The following is a 13,873-nucleotide window of genomic DNA, read 5'->3' as shown; positions in this document are numbered from 1 at the left end:
ACTGAGGGGTCCCAGCCTCACACCAGGCCTCCCAGCCCAGGATTCCAGGGCCAGAGGGAGAAGGCCCTATAACTTCTAGCTATAAAAACCAGCAGGCATTGAGGCTGCGAGGGAAGACACGGCAGCTGGAGTTCCAGGCAGTTCCTCTTAAAGGGCCTGCTCACAGACTTACTCAGACTCACTCACTCTGAGCTCCAGAGCTGGGGCAGCAGCTTGTAAGGTGCTAGAGACATACAGGGAGGAACTGAATCTGCAGCATCACGGCAAGAGCTGGAGGTGGGTCAGGGGCAGCTTTCTCTAAGACAGAAGTGCTGGCAAAGGCCCAGCTCCTTTTCTGAGATACCCACACAACACACCTTGTGGCCCACCCCAAGCCCATTCCAGTGGCTTTTCCACACAAATGGCTTTAGACTTTCCTAAAAATCTCTCAAACAAACAACATCTGGCCTGGTTTACCCCATACCTCTTGCTAAGTGGCCTGGCCAGGCCCAACACTAGCAGCAGCCTGTCTTGTTGGCAGCTTGGCCTCTCCTGGGTACCTCCAAGCCCAGCACAAGTAGCAGCAATCTGCAGATTGCTCTGTAGCTTGTGCCAGGTGGCCCCAGAGCCAGCATGTCCTCGCTGACGATTCCAGAGCCAGCATGTCCTCGGCTGACAATTAAAAAAGAAGAAAAACACATAAAAATACAAACAACAAAATGTTAATAAATACCTGTCTCTTGACAATTAAATATAAAAAACAAAATAAACAAACAGAACAGAAACAGACTCATAAATACACAGACTACTTTGGTGGTTGCCCAACAGGTTGGGAGGAGGGGGGTTTGGGGGCATAAGTGAAAAGATGAAGGAATTAAGAATTATAAATTGGTTGTTACAGAACAGTCATGGGGATGTAAAAATACAGCAGACAGAATATAGTCAATAATATAACTGTGGTGTCAGGTGGGTACAATATCAAGATGGTCCCTTAGAAAGTTATGTGTCTAAATCACCAGGATGTACACCTGAAACTAATATAATATGTATGCCAACTGTAACTGAAAAATAAATGATTTTAAAAGAAACAGAATGAGAGCAATTTTCAAATTATTTTATGACTCCAGTCACAACTCGGGGACTTTCTTCCTTCCCACCTAAACAAAGGACACAGGGTGTGAAGACTTCGCCTGCCTCCCCCTCTGTGGGTAAGGCCCTCCTAATGCAGCTCCAAGGGAAACCACCACAGCCAGACGAGCTGGCAGATCGGAGCGGGCTGGCCCTGACCTAGGGTGCTTCCCTGAGACAGACTTCTTGTAAGTGTGGACCTGACACCAAAGGGATTCTCTCTAGCCCAAAATCTCTCTTACTAGGAAACTAACACTCCCACTGGCTTTCTCCTCCTCACTAAGACAGATATGAGGCAAACCTACAACTGCTTCTGACAAGCATGATAAGCAGAATGGAGAAGTGTGGGAAAAGAACTGGATACTCAAACCAGTCTCAGTAGACACTGTCCTTATCCACCTTGGACTGAAATAGGCCCCGGCTCCTTGCTCTTTCAAACAGTGACTAGTGAGAACTGATGAGAAAACCCAGCAGTTGTACTTCTGAAAACAGTCAGGACAAAAGGTAAATCCTCTGTGCCCTGCACTTAGATGCATAGCGTAATGAGCTGGGAAAGAGGCTTCACTACCTGGAAATATGTCACTGTATTTCCGAGTTGAGGACCCAACATTTTGAGGATAATTTCAAGTTAGTACAGAATTAATCATGTGCACCACCATACCAAACAATTCCAAGAATATTAATGTTTACCAATTTAAAATTAATCTTCTGAGCTAAAATTCAACAATACTGGCTTGACCATAATGAATGCATTGATGACTAGGAGAAGTGAAATAATTAAATAAATACTAAGTGTCGATAGCATGGCTCAGGGACTGCTGAATCAGCCTGCCGGCAAGGCCCCACTCCTGGCATGCTCACGGGATCGCCACCACAGAGGCAGGTGTGAAAAGTACTGCATTTAAAGTCCCCTTACATATATTGCAGCACATATTACAAATTACAAATTACCTGTTAAATAAAACCCAATGGCTGTACTTTTAAACAATCTAATTGTCATCTCTATTAAGGCGAAAAAATAAAAACAAAAACAAACCACCTATTACATATAGAGACCTGAACGCACACCTTCCATAAAGACATGCTACAATTTAAAATGCTCCCAAATCTTTCTATACAGACATTTCATACCCTGCAGGTGAGCCGAATCACACCACCTGGATTCGGACCTCGGTGCCCGCACGGTAACTGTGGGTCTGGGTAAGTTTTTTTTTTTTTAATATATTTTATTGATTTTTTACAGAGAGGAAGGGAGAGGGATAGTTAGAAACATCGATGAGAGGGAAACATCGATCAGCTGCCTCCTGCACACTCCCACTGGAGATGTGCCCGCAACCAAGGTACATGCCCTTGACCAGAATCGAACCTGGGACCTTTTAGTCCGCAGGGTGACGCTCTATCCACTGAGCCAAACCGGTTTTGGCCCTGGGTAAGTTTTTATCCTATCCGTGAAAGGCCTTCTGAAGAGTGGACATAACAACCGTCCTGACCTCCCGAGGCTGTGATGAGGACTAGACAGCATCACACAAATAAAAAGCACTTACAACAGTGAGAGCCTAAAAGAGGATAATCAATGTCAGTGACAATAATGATGACAGAATAGAATAATTTAAAAATCTGGTGACTTTGCTACAAAACTGGAAAAACTAGCAGTTAGAAAAGTCACCAAAATTAGGTTCTTGCTCTTAACAACCTTCATTTAATGGCAAGAAGTCCTTCTTTACCAGGTATCTGTAATGGGCAGTAAATTAAACCATAAAGTTTTAAAATGTGAGATGTCAGCCACCCTTTCAATTACATAAGAAAGTCAAAGCTATGTTTAAAGAACAGTAAGACATTTAAAGAAAACTGCACCACAAATAACAAATACTGCCAACAAGCACCATTATTCTTCTTTCAGTTTCAGAAATAAAAGTCAGACATAAAATAGGCCTCAATAAAGCTGATTTAAAAAGAAAAAAAAGAGAAATGAAAGCTGTGGGTCAAATAGACAACCACAAGACTCCACTCTTGGGGCGAGAGAAGCAGCCTGGTGCGGAGAGTGGGGGAGGTGCACTGCTGCAGCACCGAGCATCCTCACCACAGGCAACCAGGATGCCCTTATCCGACTGGGCACAAGGTCACCATGGCTAAGTGAGGACAGCTGAGACCTGACCAAAGGATTGATAATAGTGTAGTATAGGAAACCCTAGAGATGTGATTGTCGGTACTTTTAGAAAATAAACAAGTGTTACAATTTACCTTCAAGCCTGTCAAATCATAGGTCAGTCAAATCACGAAGTCAGATTAAGAGGAACATACACCTCTTCTTTCACTTAAGAAAAGACATTTCTTGATCACCTACTACATGAAGGAAGTGGCGAGAAAAATGTGTCATGGATGTATGACCTGTACCTGCGCGATGCTCACAGTGCAGATGGGAGACTCCAGGATTGCTCACAATGCTGGATGCTTTCTCACGTCCTCGTCCCTCAGAATGCATCTCCACAACAAAGCCTCAAATCAGGTATCATCATCCCGATTTTACAAATGAGGAAACATACTCACAGAGGCTAAGGAATCTGATCGTCATCAAACAGTTACGTGCCAAAATTAGAATTTGAAATTAAATCAAGGCATGTACCCATTGACTTTCCTCTATTCTAGTGGTTCTCAGTGAGGGGGAAGCTTGCCACCTGGAGGACATGTGATACAGTTTGGAGTAATTTTTTTTTAAATATATTTTTATTGATTTCAGAGAGGAAAGGAGCATGAGAGAGAGAGACACATCAATGAGAGAGAAACATTGATCAGCTGCCTCCTGCACACCCCCTAATGGGGATCGAAACAGCAACCAGGGCATGTGTCCTTGACAGGAATCAAACCCAGGACCTTTCAGTCTGCAGGCAGACACTCTATTCACTGAGCCAAACCAGCTAGGGCCAGAGTAATTTTTAATTGTCAAAACTGGAGGTGGTGGTGGCTGGAGGTGGGTAGAGGCCAGAAATGCTGCTAAACATCCTACAAGTCATAGGACAGGTCCCTACAATAAAGATTTATCCAGTCCAAAATATCAATCCAGTGCCATGAGAAACTTTGGCTTATAAGACCCTGCAAAGCATTAGCAAAGAACCAAATGCAGGCCGCAGGTATCTTGAGGGGAAAGAACACACCACTATTAACTGGGGGAGTATGAGAAGCCTTCATCACAGAATAAGTATTTTGGTTGGGTCTTTAGCTAAAACATGGGTACAAAAGAAAGCAGGGTCTTTTCAGCAGCCTAAGACAAAAGAAAGATCAAAGATGTGAGGCTAAAAATAAAGCAAGGCAAGTACACTCTAAAATACCTATCAAAGAAAACTAGTAAAAATTTATGAATAAAAATTCTGGTAAATAAGCAGGTATTTATAAATGCTTTGGGACATCTTTAGATATTCTTAAGAAATTAATAACTTGGTTGACTCCATGAGGGAAAGTGGGTACCTGAAAGACATATATTTTAGAACAGTTATGTATAATACCTATTTAAAAGATTAATTAATTAATGGACAAAAATTTATCTGACAGGAAATAAGAGGTGAATCAGGGTTTGTAAGGGGAAAATATGGGCTGACACCAGATGGCAGAAGGAAGAACAACAATGATTTAACTCTTATTGGATATAAGCCCAGTACAATTCCAAAGTTATTACATGCTGCTCAGCAAACCAGTAAAAGCATGAGCTCCAACCCAGACTATCTGGGTTTGAATTCCTGCTAGACCACTTAATCCTTCTTAAGTTACTTCCTGACCAGGGGCAAGTTCTTTCACCTCTCTATGCCTCAGCTGCACTTATATAAAATCAGGAGAGTAAAATACCTATTTCATAGGGTTACTATGAGGATTCAATGCATTAAAATTTGCAAAGTACTTAGAATTATGCCTGGCACACAGTAAGCACTGAGTAAATATTTGTATTTATTGATAGCAGTATCCCTTTAATCTAATAACAAAGGTACCCTTATGATTCCCATTTATTTATGATGAAATTGTGGCCTGAGTTAATTAAGTTGGCCAAAGTCCTTTAGCTAAACTAAGGTATAACTGTCGCCAAAATCCAAGCTCTTTATCGCTCCACCTATTGCTTCATGAAAGTCAACAATGTTAAGCTTTGGGCAATAAGCAATGGAAAAACACTAGAGGTTTATATGGAAATATAAATTATTAAAGCAAACTTTTACTTAGAGAGGTAACTGCTAATGGAAAGGAGAACAAACTGGAATAGGGAGGAAGTTGGGCTGGACTCAGAGAGCAGAGAGGAGCCTGTGGACCGAGGACAGTGGCGCCAGAATGGAAGGGACATCAAGAGCAAAAGACACAGCACAGGAGGGACCGAAGGCCAGGTGACTGGCGAAGGACGGCAAGTGGCAGAGCCACAGGGATGACTGAAACGAGGTCAGCTATGCCTGACCATGAAGCTGAAGGAGGACACATGGCAAGAATATCAGAAAGCTGGCCCGGCCTTGTCTTGTTCGGGGAGGGACGTAACTATGCAGGTCTGTCAATAAAGGATCTTCACAGTACTATTTACAAGTCAAAAATACTAAACTCATATGCTGGCTTGGAGGGATGAAGGGAAACTCAGGTACATAGGCTATTAACTGGGATATATAATAACCTATTACTTTTAAAAGTTAAAAGTTTAGGGGAGAAAAAAATCCAGATTCCATGATAACGTTTTTCTTAAATAAACTTAAAGATGGGTTTCACATTAAAACAAAACTTCTACTCACAAAGCCTAAAAGAACAAAGTGCAGACCATATAAAATCAGGATTTCATCTTGAAATTTTCCTAGAACAATAAAACACAAGAGCTCTTTAATTTCCAAAGCTCAGTGTATGTGTGTAACAGGAGGATAATACACTTGGAAGATCATTTCTTCAATCGTCAAGTATGCATTAAAGTTCAATTAAATTGCTAGATTTCATCTTTAGATTTACAGACTCTTTTACTCGCTAAGAAAGGCTAGATTTTGTTTTCCCATTCTGAAATACAAAATAAATGTCAATGGTTCATCTGCTAATGCCCTTCTTACATGGCCAAGCCCGAGTATTGACATGGTCAGTGAACAATGGCAACAGCCTACATCTTTGAAAGTGTGCGGTCAAAGGAAATGACAGAACCTGTATGAAATATAGGCAAAATGGTATTTCTGAAATTATTTACTTTTTGTTATAATATGTAAGTCATTTTATATTTTCAGGATTTAGCAGAGATAATTAAGATATAAATACTGGCCGAAACCGGTTTGGCTCAGTGGATAGAGCGTCGGCCTGCGGACTGAAGGGTCCCAGGTTCGATTCCGGTCAAGGGCATGTACCTGGGTTGCACGCACTTCCCCAGTGGGGTATGTGCAGGAGGCAGCTGATCGATGTTTCTCTCTCATCGATGTTTCTAACTCTCTATCTCTATCTCTCTCCTTTCCTCTCTGTAAAAAATCAATAAAATATATTTAAAAAATAAAAAAGATATAAATACTGAAGCAGCATTTGGGAATCAAATAACTCCAATGAACGTATTAATTTTCCCCCTCATCGCCTATCTTCTAAAGAAAAGCATTGTTTTTTCACATGAAAAATTAACCATGTTAAAATAATGAGTTAAAATGCTACTATCTAAAACCTAAAAGAGAACAAATATATTATTAAACAAAAGCTAGCCAGAAACCCATACACAGTACATATGCATACCTAACATAATACTATGTAAAAATATAGTATCTCGTGTGTAAGACACTATAGAAAGCCCTTCTCTTACCAACCTCTCTCCTCAAATAACATCTATATTTTTAAAATATTTTTTATTGATTTCAGAAAGGAAGGGAGGAGAGAAAGACAGAAATAGCAATGATGAGAGAGGATCATTGATTGGCTGCCTCCTGTATGCCCCACACTGGGGATCGAGCCTGCAACTTGAGCACATGCCCTGACCGGTAATCAAACCATGACCTCCTGGTTCACAGGTCAATGCTCAACCACTGAGCCACGGTGGCTGGGTTGGTCTATAATATTAGAAGATGAGCTGTCGATTTGCACCATAAGAGGATGAAGATAAAAGAAGAGATAAATACACAGGCTGAATAAACTAAGTTAACTACACACAATTTCAAAGGAAAAATCTAACAATTATAAACATCAAAATTTTTATGAAATGGTTTTAGAACCTACTGATTTGCATGTATGCAATTATTATGTACAACTGGTAGGAAGGTTCTTTTTCAGGCCCCAATCACTAGGATGTACAATTTTTCAATTCCCTGATTATTTCCTATTTAAGAATTCTGGACCATAGCCTATATTTCAGGTCTGCAACCCTCAGACAAATCTAGTTCAAGATCTGGACCAGGGGAAAGGGCAAGGCTCCCAAGCACTCAGTCTTCGTTGCAAAAAAAACAAATAATCTCCTTGATATATAAATTACTCTGAAGAAGTACCCACAGTCATTCTATCAGAATAGGTAACCCAGAATGAGTCATATCTGCAACATTCCTAACTTAGGTTGTGAGGGAATAGTGGGATACAGAGCAATATATTCCGTGCAGAAAATGAAATCCAGTAAACATTTCTAATCAGAAAGAGATCTTTCATGTAGGTATACTTTCATTTTATAAATAATTGCTACCACATGATCACCAAACCAGATCCAGACCCATTTTCTTTTTTTTAAATATACTTTATTGATTTTTTACAGAGAGGAAGAGAGAGGGATAGAGAGTTAGAAACATTGACAAGAGAGACACATCGATCAGCTGCCTCCTGCACACCTCCAACTGGGGATATGCCCGCAACCAAGGTACATGACCTTGACCAGAATCGACCCTGGGACCTTTCAGTCCGCAGGCCGACGCTCTATCCACTAAGCCAAACCGGTTAGGGCCAGACCCATTTTCTTTTGTCAAGACAACTGAACAAAGCATAATTCTAATACAATACTCCCTACATAACCAACATTCATTATATTGTTCATTTACCCTTCATCTAATACCTAAAAACAGCAAATAAACACAAATTATTTCTTTTGAATTATTTTCTGAGAAACAAAGGGGGACGTTTTATAATAATAATATTAGATAAAACAAATTTTCACTATACCATATCATTAGTTTAAAAAGTTCAATATGCCCAAATAAATGTATGCCTGATATTTACATATTGCTCCCTTAAGAAACAGAATGGCATAGTATTAAATATAAAACTGACTTAAAATGTTCAAGTTATTATACACTGTAACATATGCATACGCTTTAAAAACAAAAATTATATACTAGGTGTACCGGTTAATAATGTGGATTTTGTAATTAAAGAAAACACGGTAATTTCAAGAGAAACATCAAAAGTACTTTATTCAAAGTAATGTCCATCGCTAGCTACACATTTCCCCATCTTTCAGGTAATTTGTGGATACCGTCCTAATAGAACTTTTCTTGTTTTCAGGCAAACCATTCAGAGACCAAATTTTCCACTTCTTCGTATGTTTTGAAGTGCTGCTCAGAAAGTGCATAGTTCGGAACCAGTGGTCATCTGAAGGAGCAAGGTCTGGTGAATACAGCGGGTGGGTTGATACTTCCTAGGTAAGATCTTTTAACGTGTCTTTAACTGGTTTTGAAGTGTGTGATGGTGCGTCATCATGAAGCAAAATTACTTTGCTGTGTCTTCTGGCACATTCTGGTAATTTCACGATGAAAGCATGGTTCAAATTGATTATTTGTTGTAGGTAGTGGTCAGTATTAATGGTTTCACCTGGTTTTAGAAGCTCATCATACACCACACCTTCCTGATCCCACCAAACGCAGAGCACTGTCTTCTCTCCAAAGCAATTTGGCCTTGCAGTATTGTTGGTCTTCAAAATTTTTTGGTTGACCTGGACGTTCTTTGTCTTTCACATCGAAATCCACACTTTTAAAGCGTTTAAACCAGAGTTCACAAGTATCTTGAGATGGAACATCTTCACCATAAGCTTCACAAAGTTTATTCAGCAGCAATTTTCTTCAAAATAAAGTAATGAATTAAAACTTCCTGCAAATGCTCTTTTTTTTGGCACGAAATTCAACATTTTTAAGCGTAAAAATATCCATGATGATGTTAACACCTTTAGCAAATTTGATATATGAAGTTTTGAAGCTTATTGTCAATACAATAAAACAGCATACACATGAGATAGCATATATATCAACATATGTGTAACTCCATCTATTGAAAAAAATCCACCTTATTAACCAGTACACCTAGTATATATCAAGAAACATGTATGTATATGTTTGTGGTTTTTTAAAGAACAAAACAAAATAGTAATTTATGTTGAAAGCCTAGCCAGTTAGGTATTAGGGGGTGGGGGCTGCCCCATAAGCCTCACCTGTCGAATGATACTCTTCACACAACGTAAAGGAAGGCCTTGATAGTTGGACTTAATGATCCATTTGAGGAGATGGTGGCCAAGCACTTCGAAGACCATGCAGACATTTGGGACATGGTTAAGGATCACTTGTGGATACATTTCCTGAAGTGATGCAATTACTAAAAGTAGCAGCATTGTGGCACATGGCAAAACATTTACTTCTTCAAAACATGCAACAATCCTATATAATAAAAGGCTAATATGCAAATCGACTGAATGGCAAAACAACCAGTCACTATGATGCGCACTGACCACCAGGGGGCAGACACTCGATGCAGGAGCTGCCCCCTGGTGGTCACTTCACTCCCACAGGGGGAGCGCCACTCAACCAAAAGCCCTGAGCAGGGCTCACAGCTGGTGAGCGCAGTGGCGGTGGCGGGAGCCTCTCCTGCCTCCCCAGGAATGCTAAGCAGTCAGTCAGACATCCCCCAAGGGCCCCTGGACTGCAAGAGGGCGCAGGCCGGGCTGAGGGACCACCCCCGCCCCAAGTGCATGAATTTTGTGCATCAGGCCTCTACTATTATCAATAAAACCCAAGTGGTCCTTTCCTATTTCTCACCTAAATAAAATGATGGAACATTTACTAAGTACTTACTAAGTCCCACAGATTATTAATGTGTACCCATAACAACCTTAGAAAATAATATATGTATCCCCACATAGAAACGAGGAGAGCCAGTTAAAGAACTATCCTGCATTATAGTCCAAATGTGGCAGTGTCAGGATTCAATCCCACACTTATCTGTGCTCTCACTCATTGCCGGGAGCCGGTCCATCCTTGCTGTTTCAAGGGACCTGGCGTATATGGCATACTGTTCTTAATATGTTTTCTCACCTTCTTGGTGCTATGTGTTTTAACCAAGGTCACCTCTCCGAGAAAGGTTGTTTCCCCAGATAGAGATTTTCCCCTGAAGTCAAACCCAGCTATGGAGTTGGCTGGAGAAACTGGCTACAGAACCTAGAGACAGAACCTAGAGACGGAACATGGCAAATGATCCTGGACAGAAACTGGACACAGAACCTAGAGACAGAACCTGGCTACAGAACCTGGATAGAACATGGCAAGAGAACCTGACTAGAACCTGGTGACTGAACCTGGCTGGAGAGCCTAGCAAGAGAACATGGACACAGAACTTGGCTAGAGATTGTGGCTAGAGATCCTGGCAAGGCTGCTGATCAACTGAACGCTGTCTCCGTGTCATTCCTTCTTCGCCGACTCCGTCCACACCTTTGGGGACCCCTGGACCTGCTGGGGTTGGACCCCGGCAACTCATTTCAGTACACTTCTCCTTGATGATCAGTCTTAATGAAAATGAGCAAGACTAGAACCTCATGAGCAATTAACGAGAAAAAAGTAAAGAACTCCCCTGTCTTAAGTGTCCTATCTGCCTGCCTAAATTTCTATTTCATGGGTTACATAAAACACTTTATAAAACAGAAATTAAACAAACTCAGTGAAGATATTTAATTTTTTCCTTCAGTATCTTCAAATGTGTAAATAGATCAATTTTAATATTGTAGGCAGTTTTCAAGAATATATGATCACAATATAAGACATGGCATTAAGAACAACGTATAATAATGAAGTCTCAGGAATCTGGGTGATTTTTTAAAAAAACACATAGAAATTCTAGTCAAACACCAACACTCCAGAACGATGGCCCATCATATAAATATATTTATGTCATTCCTACTGGGAGATTTAAAATGATTCTGAAACCATGTGAGAATACTTTATTCACCCCTGGAGGCCTATATACAGGTTAGTTGACTATATATATATATATATATTTCTATTGATCTCAGAGAGGAAGGAAAAGGGAGAGAGAAACAGAAACATCCATGATGAGAGAGAATCATGGATCGGCTGCCTCCTGCAAGCCCCCTACTGGGGATGGAGCCTGAAACCTGGGCATGTGCCTTTGACCAGAATCGAACCTGGGACCTTTCAGTTCGCAGGATGACCTTCTATCCACTGAGCCAAACCGGCTAGAGCTGATTTAATATATTTTACAATATCTGCATCTACCACATCATCACAATAACTACTGCTTTAAATAGTAAGAAAAAGATTTCTACAGTGTTGGAGAACATGTGAGCTACAGATTTATGCGTAGATAATGTAAAACCAGTTTCCCAGGCATATTACAAAAAATCAAAAACTGTACTTATGAACACACAAAGCAACACCCAGATCTCTACATAATGATTTCTACATCACTGACAAATCTGAACTATGATGGTTTCTTACCATTTAACAGTAAAAATAGTCACTAGAATGTATATGTGGTATTTTTAAAAACTCCATTTACCTACACATCAGCCGGTTCCGCCAAAGAAACCATCTCCCTGTCAGCTGTCCCAGGAGCTGCCATGCAGATCTGATGTAGGGGGGGCTGCCCTGCGGGCCCATAAACCATCAGTCACTTGGAGAACAGGAGCAGGTCAGGACCAGCTCTGCCTTCCTATCTATCTGCCTTCCTATCTATACGAGGGAAAATGCACTCAGCAATGAGCAGAAATGATACTGAGAGAAACAAAGAGGTGGCTTTAGCAGTCAAGGGTGCGTGCTAGTACCTCCAAATCCGCTCTAGAGGAAATACAAGCATACCTATATTATTGCACTTCATAGATGTTTCACTTTTTTATAAATTGAAGGCAAGACTCTTCCTCCACCAACAAAAAGATTATGTGGTGATCTGGAACTGAACCAGCAATTTATCTGAGATATGCCTATATAAAAACCTCAAAAATATAGAGTATGAGGGGAGTGCTTCCCTAAGAAATGAAGACTTAGTGAGTGAATGAACAGGATGTTATTCTGGGATTTGAGCTGAAATTTAACTTTGTCCTCAGGCTTCTGGAGCTTGAGCAGAACAAGTATCAAAATGTTGGATCTGTTCCAAAGATGATATAAAGCAAACAGCTAAAGATGGGGAAGGAGAACCCAGGCTCTGACACACCCTGGCAATCATAAGTCACAGGGTACTGAGCAGTGCCCAAATATTCCTGAACCCTGAGAAATAAGGACACAGTAGTCCCTTCTATTCCGGGGAGATATGTTCCAAGACACCTAGTGGATGCTGGAAACTGCATGCAGTACCAAACCCCACATATTCTATAATCTCTCCCTGTCCTATATAATAAAAGGCTAATATGCAAACTGTCCCCTTGACCAGGAGTTTGACCGGGAGTTCAACTGGGAGCTCGACCAGGGACAGATGAAGGGAATGAATCTAATTCTGGAGCATCAGCATAAAAATGATTTTTGTATTGAGAGCCTCCTAAGACCTCCCCTAAACACCCAGCCTTTAACACTCTCAAGACAAAGGACCCAGGCCTCACTCTCCCTCCCAGGAGCAGGCTTATGCCCTTCTTGCCCCACAGTGTGCATCTTCTAAACTCTAAGGGTCCTCATGAGACTTGCAACCAGGAGAGCAGCAGCTGTCCTGGGCTAACCTCTTGAACCTCTTTCCTAGGCCCTATTTGCTCTGACTTTCCAGTGAGCCAAAGCCACCCCAACTAGGCTCATTTCTTTCCTATTATGTTGCCTGAGAGCCAAAGCAGCCCCGCCCAGGCTCTCTTGTTGCTTCTCCTATGCTAAGCCCTTCCCTGTTTCACTGTCCCGACCTTTAATAAATGTCTTCTCAAAATCACTCACACTTGTGTTGTGAAATCTTTCCTGAAGGAAATCAAGAACACACACTACAGGTCAGCCCAAGGCAGACCTGCTCCAGGCTGGTCCCCTATCTAGTAACAACTTGACTTTCACCAGACTTTTCCAAAGAAGACAAACTAAACTAAACAAAACCAACGTTTTTCCCTATTTACCTGGCAGAAAGATGAGACTTTGCAGGATCAGGTGTGACTTTGCTATGCTGACATTAGCAGAGCATTTTTCCTTCTAGTGCCTCAATGAATTCTTTGCAGCTACTGAAGGATACCTAGCCCTTGTGTATGGAATTTTTTACAGTTTCAAGCAAAAAGAAATGCTGGTATATGCTTCCACCTACCACTGTAAAAATAAAGTTCACTAGAATTATTAAAAAAGATTAATAATTCGGGAGAGAAAACTAAGATGGCAGCATAGATAAACACCGGGAAATTGCTGCCTCCCACAACAATTGAAAAATACAAAAAGACAAAACAGACATCATCCAAAACTACAGGAAAGCTGGCTGAGTGTAAATTCTACAACTAGAAGGAAAGAAAAGCACACTGAGAGCCAGAGGAGCTGCGGAAGTAAAGTGCAGAGGTAGGGGGCTCACGTGCAGAAAGGGTCTGGCACCTGAGGACGCGGCTGTCTTTTTGAATCCGGAGGGAGTCACAAGCTCCTGACGGCTCTGAACTTCG

General features: G+C 41.1%; 1 protein-coding gene across 3 annotated transcripts in view; it reads right to left on the bottom strand.

The window, feature by feature from the left end:
- The window catches only part of SRPK2 (SRSF protein kinase 2), a 148,349-nt gene that overhangs the window by 40,591 nt on the left and 93,885 nt on the right, over positions 1–13,873 (bottom strand). For all 3 annotated transcript variants that reach the window (XR_001515750.1, XM_006774891.2, XM_015571221.1), the window contains exon 6: positions 9,479–9,585. Coding sequence is in view for 2 of the 3 variants with exons in the window: in XM_006774891.2 (XP_006774954.1) it covers positions 9,479–9,585 (107 nt within the window). In the remaining variant the exon portion in view is untranslated. The remainder of the gene's footprint in view (positions 1–9,478; positions 9,586–13,873) is intronic.

This window comes from Myotis davidii, unplaced genomic scaffold, assembly GCF_000327345.1.
Source record: "Myotis davidii unplaced genomic scaffold, ASM32734v1 scaffold125, whole genome shotgun sequence".
NCBI lineage: Eukaryota > Metazoa > Chordata > Mammalia > Chiroptera > Vespertilionidae > Myotis > Myotis davidii.
This window is presented reverse-complemented; position numbering and strand designations above follow the sequence as displayed.